General features: G+C 50.6%; 8 protein-coding genes across 8 annotated transcripts; 4 read left to right on the top strand and 4 right to left on the bottom strand.

Moving 5' to 3' along the window:
- Positions 1-213: 213 nt before the first annotated feature.
- KY384_004285 (uncharacterized protein) lies at positions 214-1,099 on the top strand (the record flags this gene model as incomplete). The annotated part of the gene is made up of 2 exons (XM_044812791.1): positions 214-541; positions 609-1,099. 2 exons carry the CDS (start codon positions 214-216, stop codon positions 1,097-1,099), a joined length of 819 nt encoding a protein of 272 aa, XP_044670211.1.
- Positions 1,100-1,108: 9 nt separating this feature from the next.
- On the top strand, positions 1,109-2,209 carry KY384_004284 (uncharacterized protein; the record flags this gene model as incomplete). Its single annotated transcript, XM_044812790.1, has 2 exons — positions 1,109-1,284; positions 1,330-2,209. 2 exons carry the CDS (start codon positions 1,109-1,111, stop codon positions 2,207-2,209), a joined length of 1,056 nt encoding a protein of 351 aa, XP_044670210.1.
- A 383-nt stretch (positions 2,210-2,592) lies between these two features.
- On the bottom strand, positions 2,593-3,888 carry KY384_004283 (uncharacterized protein; the record flags this gene model as incomplete). Its single annotated transcript, XM_044812789.1, has 2 exons — positions 2,593-3,763; positions 3,809-3,888. The coding sequence occupies 2 exons, from the start codon at positions 3,886-3,888 to the stop codon at positions 2,593-2,595; spliced, it is 1,251 nt and encodes a 416-aa protein (XP_044670209.1).
- A 1,092-nt stretch (positions 3,889-4,980) lies between these two features.
- On the top strand, positions 4,981-6,072 carry KY384_004282 (uncharacterized protein; the record flags this gene model as incomplete). Its single annotated transcript, XM_044812788.1, has 2 exons — positions 4,981-5,232; positions 5,311-6,072. The coding sequence occupies 2 exons, from the start codon at positions 4,981-4,983 to the stop codon at positions 6,070-6,072; spliced, it is 1,014 nt and encodes a 337-aa protein (XP_044670208.1).
- A 167-nt stretch (positions 6,073-6,239) lies between these two features.
- PAC1 (protein with putative role during mitosis) lies at positions 6,240-7,731 on the bottom strand (the record flags this gene model as incomplete). Its single annotated transcript, XM_044812787.1, has 3 exons — positions 6,240-7,415; positions 7,471-7,636; positions 7,694-7,731. 3 exons carry the CDS (start codon positions 7,729-7,731, stop codon positions 6,240-6,242), a joined length of 1,380 nt encoding a protein of 459 aa, XP_044670207.1.
- Positions 7,732-8,319: 588 nt separating this feature from the next.
- Positions 8,320-11,068, top strand: KY384_004280 (uncharacterized protein; the record flags this gene model as incomplete). Its single annotated transcript, XM_044812786.1, has 4 exons — positions 8,320-8,379; positions 8,432-8,640; positions 8,687-10,982; positions 11,039-11,068. The coding sequence occupies 4 exons, from the start codon at positions 8,320-8,322 to the stop codon at positions 11,066-11,068; spliced, it is 2,595 nt and encodes an 864-aa protein (XP_044670206.1).
- A 266-nt stretch (positions 11,069-11,334) lies between these two features.
- Positions 11,335-12,040, bottom strand: RPL8B (60S ribosomal protein L8B; the record flags this gene model as incomplete). Its single annotated transcript, XM_044812785.1, has 2 exons — positions 11,335-11,535; positions 11,606-12,040. 2 exons carry the CDS (start codon positions 12,038-12,040, stop codon positions 11,335-11,337), a joined length of 636 nt encoding a protein of 211 aa, XP_044670205.1.
- Positions 12,041-13,101: 1,061 nt separating this feature from the next.
- KY384_004278 (uncharacterized protein) lies at positions 13,102-16,596 on the bottom strand (the record flags this gene model as incomplete). The annotated part of the gene is made up of 3 exons (XM_044812784.1): positions 13,102-15,621; positions 15,648-16,122; positions 16,355-16,596. The coding sequence occupies 3 exons, from the start codon at positions 16,594-16,596 to the stop codon at positions 13,102-13,104; spliced, it is 3,237 nt and encodes a 1,078-aa protein (XP_044670204.1).
- Positions 16,597-16,778: the final 182 nt, after the last annotated feature.

Below are 16,778 nucleotides of genomic sequence, written 5' to 3'. Positions count from 1 at the left end.
GTCTCAGAGACACTTTACAGCCTACACAAACACAACATGAGTGAAGACAACACTTTGCCAGTATTCATAATCGTTTTCGGGCTCCAAGGTTGCTGCCAACCATACTAGAGACCGTTGTTCCACCCGTTTCCCTTTCATCACCCCCACCAGCGTTCTCCACAGCCATTGATCGACCGTGCATCGGTCATGAGGTCCTTTACAGGCACTACCACTATGGAACAGCCCTCAGCTACAAATCGAAGACAACCTGTACGACAAACACGTACAAATAATACCAGAACCTCCGCCCAGGCGGTCTTCTCGGCCACCTCAGGTGCTCAACCTCATGCAGGGACGAATCAAGAAGCACCAGGCTTCTATCCTGCTATTACCCATTTTACCGACGCTATCACTGCATTGCCCAAAGAGATGATAAGACACTATACAATGCTCAAAGAGGTCGAGGCAAAAATCTGCGGGCCTGAGGAGCGAATGCTTCAGCTACTATCCGCTGGACTAAAGGCGCCCGCGCTCAAACAAACAGGACCTTCAGGTGATATTGGTATATTCAACCCTCCCAACACTTTGATCACATATCATCAACTTCAGTCTACTAATGAGGTGACCAGAACCACTCCCAGACCCGAACAATCCCGAGTCGCAAAATCCTCGCTTCGCCCGCCGTAACTTTTTCCTAGAGATGCGACGCGAATTGGTCAATTCCTTAGGCATTTTGGATGAGAAGAATCATGTTATGAATACTGCGACCGACTGTTTGGATAAACAAATCAAACGGTGCCAAAGCTCATATCCTCATATAGAAGAAGAGATCAGCGAAGAAGCCAGGCTAGGCAGCATGACACACTGGGCATACAACACAGAGAAGCCAACAGAAAAGAAAGGTATGATAGGCGGTGAGCGTACACGGCGAGCCGCCAACCATCTAGCTGTAGAGACCGAAGCTGCAGCTATGCGGAGCGAGGTTAGAAGAGAAGCCGTTGCAGCTCGGAAGGGTAAACATCCGATCGTGGATTCCGACTTTGACGACTCTAGGACTGTCGGAAGAAAAGCGCAGAATGGGGGCAAAGGTAAAAAAGGGGGGATCCTGTCTACGGCTTAGGCATATCCAATGCTGCTCCACCGAATAAACGGAGACGGATCGAACACCCAGGGATCGGTGGTGCCAATATGGGGCGGTCTGCATCCTCGGCGTACGGCTCTGGCATTCGAGGAGTGTCCCCAGCGGTTGATGGCAAGAAAAAAGCCCGGGGTGGGGCAACAAATACCAACGGGAGAAGGAGGCAGGTAATCGATTCAACAGCATGCTATCCAAGCTAATGTCTAATTCAGGGGTGGGACGAATGCGTCAGGACTCAACTCTCCCAACTTGGTTTCATCACCATTGATTGGCACTTTCACTACCAGTGCGAAAGACCGTCAAGGTCGCTCGCCAGCACCATCACTACTACAGAGGGTGCCATCGTCTCGCGCACGACAAAGTTCTACCCAAGGCGTACAGATGTCCCGCAATCGTTCCTCTTCCACACTCAATCAGCGAACCACCAATGGTAATGGCCCCCAAAAGGCCGCTGCAGATGTCGAAAAAGTCTCGGGTCTCACGGGCAAAAGCGCAGGCGAGGTACGCAACCACATGAAAGAGACGCTCAACTCGCGGGGCGAGCACATGATCGAGGATACCATTGGAGAAGGATCAGGAGACATGCGTGGTGCACTCGTAATAGATGGTAACAGAGAGCGTAGCAACAATGGTAGTAGGACCCGGGATCGACCACCATCAATCTCAACCCGTGGAGGTGGAGGAGGAAACAGCAAGAACCCATCAAAGACCGCTACCCCACTCACGGCTTCCTTTAACGCAGAACCCCCGCGTTCACGCCCACCACGCGGCGAGGTGCCAGCCAAACGCTCTCACAAAAAAGGTGCAGGCTTGGCGGCTCAACGAGCCGTTGCCGTTACCCATGCTGCGACGGACGCGGACGGCTCGTCTATGCAAGGTAATGAGGATGGGGAAGATGGGGAAGGCGGCGGTGAGGATGAGCCTCGATACTGCATTTGCGAAGACTATAGCTACGGAGAGATGGTAGGATGTGATAATGATGATTGCGCGAGAGAATGGTTTCATCTGAAATGCGTGGGATTATCCAAGGCGCCTCCCAAGACTAGTGAGTCTCGAGGGATCTTTCTCCGATGTGAAAATGCTGACGCGTGAATAGTGAAATGGTATTGCCCAGATTGCATGAAGAAATTACAATTACAAAAATGACGGCAGCAAGCGAGGAGGCATCTTTTGGGAAGTAATTAAATGAACCGGGGTTGGTATATACGAACTCCGTGAAAGGCAAACGAGTCAGCTATCCACCATATGAGCTGTTGCTCGGGTTTCACCACAGCCACCTGTACAGAACAGAATCAATATGTGAGCAATATTGAAAAACAAGGCTGAAGTAATTCACTCTTCCCTCCCTTTGATCCACCCATCCCAATACACTCTCAACTCTTCCATCTGCTTCCAACACTCCCGTCCCACCTGCTCAAAATTCTCTCTCCCCTCCTTGGTGAGGCCGCCAATATCCCCCCTCCCCTTTGCCGTCTTCACCCCCCTTCCCCAATCCTTCCTCCAACACCCCACCCCTTCACACCAGTTCTCACCACCTTCTCCCGTCCAAGCCAATCACATCCACTCCCCCACTTTCCTTTTCCTCCCTCGGTCTCCAGATCATCGATTTCATCTCGGGACGCCAAGGCTAGCCAGACTGGTGCCACAGCTCCTTTATAGGAGGATACGGTATGCCAGGGCGAACCAAGAAGCCGCGCGAGATAGAAAGCTAGACTTGCGAAGAACACAAGGATGGCCGGCATTGGAACAAAAGATGTCTGGCAAATGCCTGGGTGCGCTACGTAAAGGGCTGGTTTTGATGGCATTGCAGGGTACGAATTGGTGTGGTCTGCAAGTTCGATGCCACGGTCGGAAGATGAAGAAGAGGAAGGGGCGTTGTCGTGGAGTTGGATGCCTTTCAAAGGATTTGACGCTGGGGGGGCAAGAAAGCGGGTGGTAAATGGTGAGGTGGAAGAAAGATCAGATGTTAGGACTAAGAGGTCTGCAAGACGTTTGGACGATTCGTAGGATTTGGCGGTCTGCAGTCCCTGGAAGTCATCTAACGAGAATGCATGGGCATATGCTTCGAGGCTGGATATGAAGATGATGCGACCGCCTTCCGGAGCTGCAGAGAGGATTGGAAAGAGAAGATGGGTAAGAATGTAGTGGCCGAGCACATTTGAGGCGAAGATTTGGCCAAGGGGTACTTCCTTCTCCTCATCCTCCAAAGTTCCGTCAATAGCTTCCTGTGATTCCGTTAAGTCGCCTATCGAGGTTATCTTATAAGTTGGGTAAGTTGTGCCGTTCACTGTATTGGTGAGAACTTCCCATGAAGCCTTTGGCCAATTGAGACCTGTGACAGCGCCGATGCCGGCGTTGAGAATAATCGAGTCAAGTTGCGGTATCTTGCTCGTCAAGTTCGATGCCAGAACATAGACGGATTTCAAGGACGTCAAGTCAACCCTCTCCGGCTGGATGGTTATTCGAGTCGATAACGGAGACTCGAGCTGTGCTGATTTGCGATTGACGTTGCGCTGGAGCCGAGCTACTGTCTGACTACTTTTGTTGGCATCTCGAGTTGTTATGATGAGAGTCAGAGACTGATAAGACGGTTTTGTCGCGATAAAGTCATCGATCAATCGCTCGCATATGGAAAAGCCCAGGCCGCTGTAAGAGTTCAGAAACTACGTAGCCTTGAAGAGGCGCAATTACCTGTTTGCTCCGGTCACTAGCACATAGGATCTTTGTCCTTCATCATGAGGATGCAGGTCCTCAGACCCATTCTCGCTCATGCCGAAATACCCTTACAACACGACGACATCAACGATCAAATCGGCCTGACGACTGCCTCCATTAAATATCGGTCTAGGCCGAATCCAGCTACCTCCTATTCAATTGGTGAACGGACGTTCCTGTCGTCAATCCAGAGACTACATACCACGCAAAATCATGACTGACTGCTAACAGATCAGTGGATTGCCATCTACTAGTCACTAGGTTTATGTTCATATCGAATGACCCCGATGTTGTACGCGCAGTCTATGAAAAATGTCTCACTTATTGTACTGAAGCATATACACTCCTCTTATTGTTCGCAAGAAGCCAAAATGTTCAAGGGCCACTATTGCTCGAGTGTTTCGTTAGAATGATGTCCATGCATCATGAAGTGTTTTTTCCATTGAAAAGATAGGACTGAAATGTCAGGTTCAGCGAGGGGGAGTTTGCATTCTTCGCATTCCTCCATTGTTTTGGTCGATCCCTGACTCGCGTTTGACCGCATGCATCTATGTCATCCAAGTCTTTTGTCCTTTCCACGCGTCATATGCCTTGAGATGTTGGAACAGACACATCAGCGCCACTGAGCAGGACTGCAGTACCATGACTGAAGCCCACCATCTGCTCGTGGATTTAATTTACAGGCTGTGATCGTTCTTAGTGTCTAAGGACTTGATGGCGGCAGCGAGTCTTGCCCAGGGATTGCCTAAGTGTGCTGTAAGTGTACTCAGTGGAGGCGAAAAAGGACATTCTCTAAGTCTTTGCTGTAGCAAGATTGTATCTCATCAACATCTCCAAGCACCCAGTGTACGCCTACGGACGTCAAATGTCTGTGCATCACGCCCGACTATAGTGATCGACTTGGCTGTTGTCTGTCTACAGGCTGCAACGACGATGATCAGAAGAGTATGTTGTTCTTATCGCGTCAAGTGGCGGCCTCTGCTTAAAGACTTGTAGGTGCGATCAACGTAACCCAGAGTATCTGTCAAACAGTCGGCGTTCGATTGCCAGACTTTGTGTCTTGTGACGCAAGATACTCGTCCGCTGTCTCAAACGCTATAGCATCTGCTAGCTCCTCGGCATCAAGCGAGTCAACTTCACGGACGGGCATGGCATCGGCCGGTACATCGGGCAGCGCTGTATCTACTGTGGGGAGCATCGAGCCGGGAGTATTGCTGCCTACTACTTCTACCATTGCGACATTCGCTGGGAGGTCCCTCCTGACGGGATCATGCACGTCTCCGCAGTTTGCTCTCGTCACGACTGGCGACGGCGGCTTCTTGGAGTATCCAGTTATCGGATGTTCGAATCTAAGTCCCGACTGTTGTCCATTTGATCTACGTGTCGGTGGGCAGCTCAGCGTGTGTCCTGCTGACTACTTATCCACGTCGAACGGATGCTGCCCTTCGTAAGTCTGTTCGCAATCACAGAAAGTGCAGCGTCTAATAGGTGTTCAATATGGCAGTGGCTACTCTGTCTATTCATCACCAATCGCAGGCGTCACTCAATGCTTTACTACTCCTCTCCTCCCTTTAGTCCCGCCCGGCGCAACCAACAATCCATCAGTGAGTGTCATCCGAACCCAGCTCTTTGCTCTCCAATATAGTGTCATACCGAAGCACCAGGGCGCCGCCACCAACACTGGCTTAATAGCCGGTGTCATCGTAGGTGGTGTTGCCGCCCTCGCCGCCCTCGCAGGCGCTGCCTTCTTTCTGTTTCGGAAAAAGCGACAAAAGGCTGCACAAGCACGACAAAAGGAGCAAGACGAAGCCATCGCTCATCCGCAAGCGGCCGAGCTCGGCAATGCGAGCCGACACGGCCTCGCAGACGAAAATTACCATACCCCCGTTACTCCTTACGCAGCTACTCATTTCTCGGAGCTCGAGAGCCCTCATAGTCCTCAGAGCGAGACTATCCCGCCCACACCAACTTGGCGAGGTTTCCGGAGGGGGACGGGGACCCCGAAGGAGAAGCCCGGTACGCCAGTGGAGCCGCAGGAACCGAAGGAGTTACCGGGGGACTTCTCGCATGCATCAAGGGATTTGGAGAAAGATAACGAGGGTTTCAAGGAGGCAAGCCGGCAGACTTTCGCAGGGGACCCGTATAATGGTAGTTCGTATGGAGGGGCAGGTACTGAAGAGATTGAGAAGCCGGATATAGGAGAAAGTCCTGTTCTACCGCAGACGAAGCCTGGAAAGTGAGCTTTTTGGACATTTTCCTAGGGCTCAAGTTGTAATGTCAGCCAGAGGGCTACCGATTATGTTTGGTTGGCCAATATGCTGTGTTTCTTAGATGCATTGGGTATATTTTGCTAGAAGCTTATGCACGCTGTGAATGGCCGCCCCCTGCTCCCCAAAGCATCAAATCCTTACGATGCAAACACCCTTACACTCATGTCCACACAGCCTGTTGCAATGACACACCTGATCGACTCCTTTCCCCCTGGATCGTCTTTCGTTGTGGCCACATCTCCATTCGTTGTTGTTGCGGGTATTGCAGCAGGGCCCTTTATCACCCCTGGCGCCCATCTTATGCAGCTTACGAAATGCCCGTGCGCATCATCAATCGTCTTCACGCACTTGCCCTCTTGGCTAAGATCCCAACACCGCATCGTCTTATCATCACTCACGCTGAGTAGATATTTCCCGCCAGGATGAAAGAGTGCACTACGTACCCAGTTGTCGTGCCCAACCAGAGTCTTGATCAGCGTGCCTCTTGAGTCCCAAAGCTTGATGGTCTTGTCGCGAGAGCCCGTGGCGAGGAACTCGCCGGAGCTGCTTGTTGGCGGCGGCTTCTTCAGTCCTGCTATGGTTGCAAGATGAACGTAAGACACTGCTGGAGCAAGTGTACAGCATTCTATGACGTGCTCATGCCCTAGGAATGTCGCCTTCACTTCACCCGATCCGGCATCCCAAAATCTTGCTACTTGGTCGTTACCTGCGGAGAGGAGCCACCGGCCATCGAAGCTGGGGGAGACGCAACGGACCCAGTCAGAATGGCCACGTAGAGTTTTCACACAATAGCCTGTCGTGACGTCCCATATTCTGAGCGTTTTGTCCCTTGATGCAGAGACTAAGAGGTTACCTGAAGAGGGAGAGCCGGCCGCTCCTGACGGTATGAATCGAATCGACGAAACGGAGTGATCGTGCCCAGGGAGAGTTCGAATGTTCTTGTATTCGTCTGACGGATCCCATAACTTTATAGTCAAATCCTGAGAGCAAGAAGCTAGCAGCGTTCCGCCCCTCGGACCTCCAAACTCGCAGTCAAGCACAGCTTTGGTATGACCCTTCACAGTTCGCTCCAGCTCGCCAAGCTCCCAGTCCCATATCTTAAGAGTAGAGTCTTCAGAGGCAGACGCAAGTGAGGAGAAGACGGGATGAAATGCAACAGCGGTAACCGGCGCGCGGTGAGATTGAAGGGTATGTCTAGCAGGAGATCGAGGCAGCCAAGAGGCTGGATCCTGATTCCGACGGGAGAGTGATGTGGGAGTTGCTGAGTCCAGCTCCGATTGGAGAGTGCTGTTGCGCGATTCAAGGTCCATTATCTAGATCACACTCCCTTCAGCATAGGTCTCATATAGCGAGCTGGGATTGGCTGACCTTCTTCTGTAATCTGACCACGCTTGTCCACTTTTTCTCCAGGAGCCCCTCATACTTCTTGCTTGTGGCTTCATCGAAAGAATTTCCAATACCTAGCTCTTCACGCAGAGCTGAGACACTGGTTGTGAGTTTGGTAGATGTCAGGTAGGCAATGATCGACTTATGACTAATCTTGGACATCAGAAATAATATTTGGTGGAAGGTGATTTTTTCGCTTACTCACAGTTCCTCAGCCTGCCGTGAGGTAAGAAGTTGGCTCATGGCACCTGTTTATGACTACCTGCACAAGAGCCTAACGCCGATGCATGCTTTTATTTCAAGCTTGTGGCCTCCTCCGATGACTGTTATGCGGGATTCGCTGCTGGTGAAATGCAGAGAGCAAGCAATCTGAAGTTGAGGTAGTTTGTAGTTCGGACGTCTGTGCAAGTATTTTTCTGGGAAACCCCCAAGGAGGCATGGACAAAGATGAAAAGTTATAAAGACGTCTTTTGAGAGATCAAAGCCTAAGAAAATATTAGAAGAGGTTCTTCAATAGGACAAGGTGGCTGTATTAACAAGCGGTGGTGTTTTGCTGCATCGTAGGGATTTGCGGCGATATGGCGGAGCTCCCAATCTTACCACTAAGCGAAGCGTATTGTAATGTTTCGACCTGCCGCTAACTGTGCTAGGTAAGGTTGGTCTGTTGACATATGCGTGATTCGCGTGAACATGAGAATTAAACAAACGCTCAAGTCAAATATTCACACCCTGAGAATGCGAAAGCTCAACTCATAAGCTTCTTCAAAGATTTCAAACCGCGACGCTTCTTGTCTACAGTCACAGAAAGCCCCGTCTACCTGCTCATAGATCATGGCAGATCAAGAGGAGGACTTCAGTAAACTCCCATTCTCCGACAGGTTCGCGCACAAAGTGTGTCATACCCGCCAGGTCCTGTTTGGGGTTTCCACTGAGTATAATGTAGAATTGGAAAGTTCGAAAAGAGGGATATGAAGATGCGGCGAAGGCATTCGAGAAAACACCGGACGAGTCAGACCCAATATTCAAAGAGTTCACATTCGACTCTGCTTTGTGGAAGGGTGCAGTCTTGGATTCCAATGTTGCAGCGCAACAAGAGGGAGTCAACGCATTGTGTGCGTTCCTAAAATATGGGGGTCCGCAAGCATGCACAAGGTCTGAATACCATCCTCTGCTTCATACAAGACTAACCTCATGTAAGGTCCCGAAATGCTACAATAACACCGTTAGTTGAAAAGGGTCTTCCGTCAGTAAAGGTAATCACAAAGCAGAGCTCTCTAGAGGCACTACTACTCTACGTTGAGCTTGACAAGGCCGATCCCATACTTGATGACCTTTTGGCAGGCCTCTCGAATAAACAACCGAAGATTGTTGCGTCAACTTTGACTGCCCTGACAGCGTTATACCATGCTTACGGAGTAAAGATCGTAGAGCCAAAGCCGGCGCTGAAGTCGTTGCCAAAGGTGTTTGGCCACGCAGACAAAAATGTGCGCGCTGAGGGGTCAAACTTGGCGGTTGAGCTCTACCGATGGCTGCGCGAGGCCATGAAACCTTTATTTTGGGAGGAACTCAAACCTGTACAGCAGCAAGATCTTGAGAAGCTATTCGAGGGAGTCAAGTCACAGCCTCCACCCAAACAAGACCGGTTGCAAAGATCACAACAAGCCGCCGCAGCGAAGCAAGCCGCCACGCCTAAAGAGGAGCTAGACGACGAATCACAGGGTGTTGAAGAGGAGGAAGAAGTGCAAGCTTTTGATTTGGCAGAACCTGTGGATGTGCTCAGCAAATTGCCAGGAAATTTTCAGGAGAACATGGCCTCTGCGAAGTGGAAAGACAGGAAAGATGCTCTGGACGCGCTTCACGAAGCAGCCAACACTCCTCGAATCAAGGACGGTCACTTTGATGATACGATAGCAGTCTTGGCTAAGTCGATGAAAGATGCAAATGTTCAAGTTGTCATAACCGCCGCGCATTGCCTGGACGTTCTCGCCAAGGGTCTTCAACGCAGCTTTGCAAAACATAGGAGCAGGATAATGCCTCCAATGCTAGAGCGGCTGAAAGACAAGAAATTGGCGGATCCCTTGGGCTCGGCACTTGATTCCGTCGTAGCATCCTCAGGTCTCTCCGAGAACATGGAAGATATTGTGGAGTTCCTAAAGCACAAAAACCCACAAGTAAAGGCGGAGACTCTGAAGCTGCTCATCAGAAGTTTACGTAATACCAGAGAGGCACCGTCGAAGGAAGAGACGAAGTCAATAGCTGGTGTTGCTACTAAGCTGCTCACGGAATCCACAGAAGCGACAAGAAATGGGGGCGCAGAGGTTCTTGGAACTCTCATGAAGATTATGGGCGAAAGAGCGATGGCACCGTACATGGATACTGTGGATAACATAAGAAAAGACAAGATAAAGGAATACTACGAATCGGCGGTGGTAAAAGCAAAAGACAAACCAAAGCCAGCCCCACAACCTCCAAAGACTGTGTCAGCTTCTCAAAAGAGGCCCGCTGCTCCAGGGGCCAGGAAAACAGCGCCCGGCATGAAACCACCTGCTAAACGCCCGTCCACTCCTCAATCCGAAAAGCCACTAACGTCTCCTGCCCCCAAAGCTGCGACTGGCAAGTCAATACCATCCAAGCTCTCTGGTCTGCCAAAATCAGGTCTTGCAGGTCCCAAGAGCAGACTCCCAGGAGCAGGACCAGTGCCTTCCAAGCTCACATCACCTCGACGGACGATCACGCCCCACTCGGATGAAGACTTAGCTCCAGTACCGAAATTGGGACGAGGCCTCGCGGGAAGGCCCTTAGGAAAACCCGTAGCGGCAGCGACTTCTTCTCCTCCACCAACAACACACCAGGCCGGTCCTTCTGCAGCCGACATTGCCAAGCTTGAAGAGCTACGAGCAGAGAAGGACCGATTAGCACGCAGCCACGAAGATCTTCGAGCAGACAAACAGAAGCTCACCTCTCAAATACACGAGCTACGGAATCATAATGCTCAATTGATCGAAGACCACACACGAGATGTCCTCAGCATCAAAGCCAAGGAAACTCAGCTTGTACGAGCGCGTTCAGACGCTGAGGCTGCCGAAAGCACAGTGCAGCGTTTGCAGCGTGAGAATGAACGGCTGAAGCGCGAGCTAAATCGAGCCGTAAGACAGAGCACAGGGAGTCCCCTCTCCTCTGCTACCGCTGACGACGGGATGGGCATATACCGTGACTCAGCTTCATCCAATGGCACTCGTTACAACCAGCATTCGGGCATAGAGCGACTCAACAGCAGTGCTTCAAACAGACGTTCAAACTACCTAGGAAGCCCGAGCGAAGAGAAGGAGAACGGCGTGTTTACGGGAGGAGAGAAAGCACAACCACCTCCGTCCTTTAGGGAAGACGTTGGCAGTGGTGGTGAGAATGTAGACGAGGGCGGGAAGCCGGTCGAGAATTGGAGAAGGGCAACGGAGGTAACTAATCAACTGAAGGCGAGGATTGAGCAAATGAAGGTACGTCAACACGTAGAGCGTCTTGTATAAAGTCAATGCTAACGCATACTTTCCAGGCGAAGCAAGGTCTGCAAAGGCAACGTTGATATATTTTCGCAGCAAACAGTGTCTTGCAGCTTCTTTTCAGCATGATTGGGCGCACATTTCGTGATGACTGGCCACTGAAGGCTTCTTGCACAGCTTATTCTGCAGCGGTTTTCGTGGAAATGTAGGACTACATCGATACTGCATTTATAATATGCATTAGGCTATCTGCATGATTAATGCATCATGAGATTCACCGTCGCATGTTGGGTCAATTGGAGATTCTTCATGCAAATATTTAGCCGCTGAAAGCAGCCATGTCTTGTCCTCATATCTTGATAGCGCTCTCCAAGGCTTTTCTCTTCTTCTCCGTCCTAGCAATGGCCTTTTGACCCATTATGCCACCACCCCAATGGCGCTTGGCTTCTTCGTACTTATCAGTGTAGCCTTCCTTAATAGTCGAGATGAGTTTTGAGAATTCTGACTTGTCCTCTGAGCGCACTTCTGTTAAGGCAAGCACAGCTGCAGTCTGCGATTGAGGAATATCAGCCAGCTATCTCACTAATATTCTCAATATCAAGCGGCTCGAATCTGCGTACCTTCTTGTGCACAACAACCCCAAGCCTAGCCTTTCCCTTCACAATCGCATACGGCACTCCCATCTTCCTACACAGCGCTGGCAAGAATATCACCAATTCGATAGGATCAACGTCGTTCGGAATCAGCACCAAGCTTGCCTTCTTGTTCTCAACCAACCCCACCACATGGTTCAGCCCATACTTGACCGCATAAGGCTTCTTGCTCACGTCCTCCTTTTTCTTGCCCTCGCTGACCGCCGTGGCTTCCTTCAACAGACGCTCTTTCTTTTCTGCCTTCGTCTCTGGCTTGTATTTGTTCAGGAGTTTGAAGGTTTGGGCGGCGGAATTGCGATCAAGAGTGTTGTTGAACTGTGCGATTGCGGGCGGGACTTTCAAGCGGAGATTCAAAATTTTCTTCTGGCGTTGTAGGCGTACATATCCAGGCCATCGTACCATACGAGAGAGATTGCGGCGGGGTTGGATGTCTTGACCGATACCGAAGTTTCGAGGGCGTTTTTCAATAAGTGGATTCTGTGTTATACCTCGTTAAAGTGCATTCGCTACGGAATGATGAACTGATCAAAGTCGATCGCATTATTTCACTCACTTTCGAAGTTTTCTTAGGTCCCCCAGCCTTCGATTGAGGAAAGGGTGCTGGGGCAGCCTTCTTGCTACCTTGCTTTGGAGGCTGTCATTGAGAAAAGAAGATCGTCAGCGAAACTTGTTCACGAGTAGATCTTCTCTAAACTCTAAAGAGACCATATGCATGCGCATTGCTACACAGCTATATGGCTCAAGCCTTTTTCTCTATGGATTGGCTAGCTCGGTCTCTGCAATGCTGGTGGGAGCTTGCGGGGACCATAACCCTCAGCCATACCATGATATAATGATGCTACTTCGTACAGAATTCAAATTCTTATGAATGGATGTCTTACCATCTTTTGCTGTATTCGGCCGTCGAAACTGGGGGGAGACAGCGTGTAGTTGAGAGTGCTCTTTGTGAGCGTACCAATGCTCCTAAGCGAATCCTCTAGCGCGGATTTTCAGCCCTACGGGCTATGAATCAACTCCCCTGACAGGCTCGCGGTTTGTAACTTCTCAACAAGTAGTCATCAATAGAAGGTATCAGTATGAAAAGTACGTGAAACTCTGATATGATCATATTCTTAAGCAGAAGTCTCTTAATATGATAGCTTCCTGAAGGCTTATCTGTACCTTGGGCTTTGGGAGTATCCGGGGAGGTTTTCAAACCGCGAGACAGGATGGGAGGCACTAGAAAGTGGTTTTTTCTCTGGGACTACATGTCCTCATTCGTGATACGTTATTGCAAGCCAAGATTCGAATAATTAAGCATATTCGTTTATTTACAGATCTACCGCATGCCAGAAATTTGCCTCTAGTCATTCACATAGCTCATTAAGCACTTCCAGATATTCATGTCTTAGTCGTAACCAGCTGTCGGAGAAAACGATGATGCTCGTTGAAAGGATCAGCCAGCTGAAGCTTCCATAATCTTCCTATTGTAAATCGGCAAAAAATCTACTGGCAGCCATAATATTCTCATCGCCGTTCGCAAAGTCCCAACCCACAATTTTGTTGTCCTGCGAGCAACACACAATCCTTCTGGCATCAAATTGCAGTTTGAAAACCCTTGCGTTCGGCTGGCCGACAGGGGGAGCACCATTCTGGGGAGGCCCAGGCGGCGGTCGAGGCGGAGCAGCTGTTTGACTTGGAACGGCCGGAACTTGCTGAGGATTAGACGAGGAAGCAGGTACGCTAGGGCGTCCTGCTGGTGCAGGCAAAGCTTGAGTCAAATATGATGGTGGTGGTAAGGTCGGTGAAGGTGGAATTTGTACACCACTAGAAGGCCCAGCAGTCGACTGTCTTTGTGAGTTGTTCGGTGGATAGATAAGAGCGGTCTCATGGCTCTGTTGGGAGTCAGGGAGATCATGAGGGATGTGGTCGGTGACGGAAGCGTCGGGGCGTGGACTTGGAGGTTGTTGATCGGACCGCGGAGGCATGGAACGGTTATCCGCTGCAGGATGATCTAATGACTGGTCGATGAGAGAAAGATCGGGTGTATTTGGTCTCGCTAAGGGAATTGGCGGAGGGCCACGTGGAACGTTTCGAGGAGGAGAATTGACATGCACCCGGTTGAACAACGGAGGTCCAGCGGCGGTAAGGGCCTCCTCTTGGGCAAGTTGGTGACTCATCACCCACTCGTCATCGGCGTTCTTTTTCCAGATGATTACCTTTTCGTCATACGAGCCAGATATGATACGGGCCCAGCGGCTTCCTCCACCACTTGGAGGTATCTTCGCGCCTAGCGTCCTCAGATCGCGAGGCCTTCGCGAGCCTGGACGCGCGGGTCGCCCTGGACGATTTGGCTTGAGATCTTCTCCATTTTCTCTCGCAACGTGCCATAGTCGGTCTACTTCTGCTGCTTCGGCTTCTAAGCCTTCGCGGCCCCCGGGTACGTCAGCAAACGCTGCCTGTAGTGTTCTGACAAGTCGTTCATGCCCTTCCAACCGGGCGACCTCAGTCCGAGTAGCAGGATCCCAAATGCGTATTGAGTTGTCACTACTGCCACTGACTATTCTCTTGCCATCGTACTGAACGCAGGCAATGCCTTTCTCATGGGCCTGAATTCGTGAATGACATTCTCCTGTATGAATGTTCCAGACTCTCAGGTGGCGATCACCTGAAGCAGATACTAATTGATCTTTGTATATTTGGATGGCATTTACAGCGGCGCCATGTAAATTGAGAGTCATAAGATGCATATAAGGCTCTAGTACCGTCAAGTGCTCGGGCGTACTTGGTTGATAGCGAATCGAGGTGCCAACATTTTGTGCATCAATAATATACGCAGGACAGGCGCCGCCGTCCGCGACCCCTTTCACTGGATAATCGGGATCTCCAGGCCGCAGCTCGTGCCTATTCCAGATTTTAATTGTTTTGTCCTTTGAACAAGTGACCAGAAATCGATGATCAAACCGGAGGTTTAGCACTGACTCTTCATGCGCTTTGACTATTTTCTTCAGCACTGTACCAGTAGAGAAACGCCAAAGAATGACATTCGTATCACTACTGCCAGAGACAATGATATCCTCCTCTGGTCGGCTATCAAATTGTAAGCAAAGGACGGATCCCGTATGACCTCTCAAAGGGCTTCGCCAGAGACGTCCTTTCGAGAGATCCCATATTCGGAGTGTTCGGTCGCGACTCCCGCTAACAAGATAATTTCCCTGATACTGGATTGTATATACGCACTCCTCATGTGCCTCTTGAGGAAAATCACGATGAGGAAGCTGGAAATTCTTATAACGTCCTTTGTCCCAATTATCCTCAAGTCTTTTTTTCTGTTTAAAGATGTACTGATAATTAAACCGCGATTGACCTGCCCCAACCGACATGAGTAGAGGTGGCTTCAGAGACGTTCGTCGAGAGTTGCTTGGCTCGGACTTTGTATTTGTTGGCGAGAATCTTTGAGATGATGGCGAGGCGGGCCAGGCCCAGACGTGTTCTTCGCGCGTGATACTGGTCTTTTCAGATTTGACGTCTGTCATCTCCACATCTGTATCAGCGCCACGGCCAGCACACTGTTGGTCAGCAATAGCTTGCATTAGGTGATTGTGCATTTCCGAAGAATTAGGCCGAGCTGGAGATCGGGAAGCTTCAGACCTGGGCGGTCTCCAGTAGCTTTGATATAGGCTACGATCTGTCTGATCCGCGCTAAGTTGTCCTTGTTGATCTCGGCACTTATTCTCGAACCGTTCGATTTCTCTGGTATCAAGACCCCAGCCCTCTACACTAAATTTTTCTTTCCACAGACCACCGTCAGTCACGCGATCTCTCCAAGCTCGGGAGACAAGCGAGACGTTCATAAGGTCGTGAGGCTCTAGCCAGGATAGAACCAGAGACATGATCTCGGTCGGGAACACTTCAAGTGGGTCTTTGTGGAATAATGGCCACAAGCGATCGAAGACGGTGGCAATTGAGGAAGCTCTGAGTCCCCTCAGCAGGTCATAGGCGACCTCTACTGGATGTCAGCGGATGTCACACATCTAAGGACACCTGAGCCGTCCATACCGCTCCTTTCATGCTCTCCGAGACCACGGATGAAGTCCGCGAAGTGTGCCTCTACCGGAGGCTGAGTTCGCATCGTAGTGCTGCTATGGTCTCTTATGTCGAGCTTCATTGACGACTCAGACCCATCCTGACTTCTCGTGTCCTCCGAATAGCCTTCATCGACTTTGTAAGGGTCCATCTTCGGACGCATCATCGTACTCGAGAAGCCAGGAAGGCCATCGATATGAGGGTTGAACGGGTCCATATAGTATCCCTCCCGTAAACAGGTACCGTTGGACAGAGGCTTGCGAATGTGGTGTCGATCTGGGATTAAATCCTTGTGGTTGGCGGGGTTCAGTGCAGTCCGACCAAGGTCAAAATGGCAGAAGCGGAGCAGCGGCCATGTGAGGCCAAAGACAAACAGCAAGGTCAAGTCCAGATCGAGCGATACTGCAGGTAGACCGGCCCTTTTCGAAGGTCAGAATGCCGGACGGCGCCTGTTGTTGTCATCCTAGACGGGCCTGCCTGTTTGCGGAGATTGTTTGATGCCGAGAGCCACCGGCGGCGGCTAGGCCCGAAGCTAACGATCACGTGGCTGGCACGCCAAGCTCCCCCTCGACCCCTTCCATGGATCATTATTCTTACCTTACGGCGGGCTTCCCCAGACAGGATGTAAGATAGAACGAAAGTAATCAACACAGATGAGGAAGCGCATCCTCGACAGAGGACTGCACCTTCCTTCTCGCTGTCTTGGGGTATTGGTGCACTGTGTGTAGCTTCATGACTTGCACTGCGGGCCTCCTTGCTACTTTCATCAACCGTTCATTCCTGATAATCGTCACGATCACTATACTACGTTTCTGCCTACCATGCTGCCCAAATTCATAAAGGCTTGAGAGAGAATCCCCGGCCCAAGCCGTAAGAAGATCAGGAAGGGTCATATCATCGACTGACGGCACAAACCAAATCCTTGAAAACGTAGCACCGACAGAGTATTATTTCTGACGCTTTCTACATGCACTTGGAAGAGCGGGCCTGGACTTGACTTTCACATGCCACGTTGAGAAACTGAATGCCACGCTCATCTCTGGCATATCTCTTCAGTACAACTTAGATACCACGG

The sequence above is a fragment of the Bacidia gigantensis genome (assembly GCF_019456465.1).
Source record: "Bacidia gigantensis strain McMullin 20006 chromosome Unknown contig_231, whole genome shotgun sequence".
Lineage (NCBI taxonomy): Eukaryota > Fungi > Ascomycota > Lecanoromycetes > Lecanorales > Ramalinaceae > Bacidia > Bacidia gigantensis.
The sequence above is the reverse complement of the archived record's forward strand: the minus strand, read 5'-3'. Positions and strand labels throughout refer to the sequence as shown.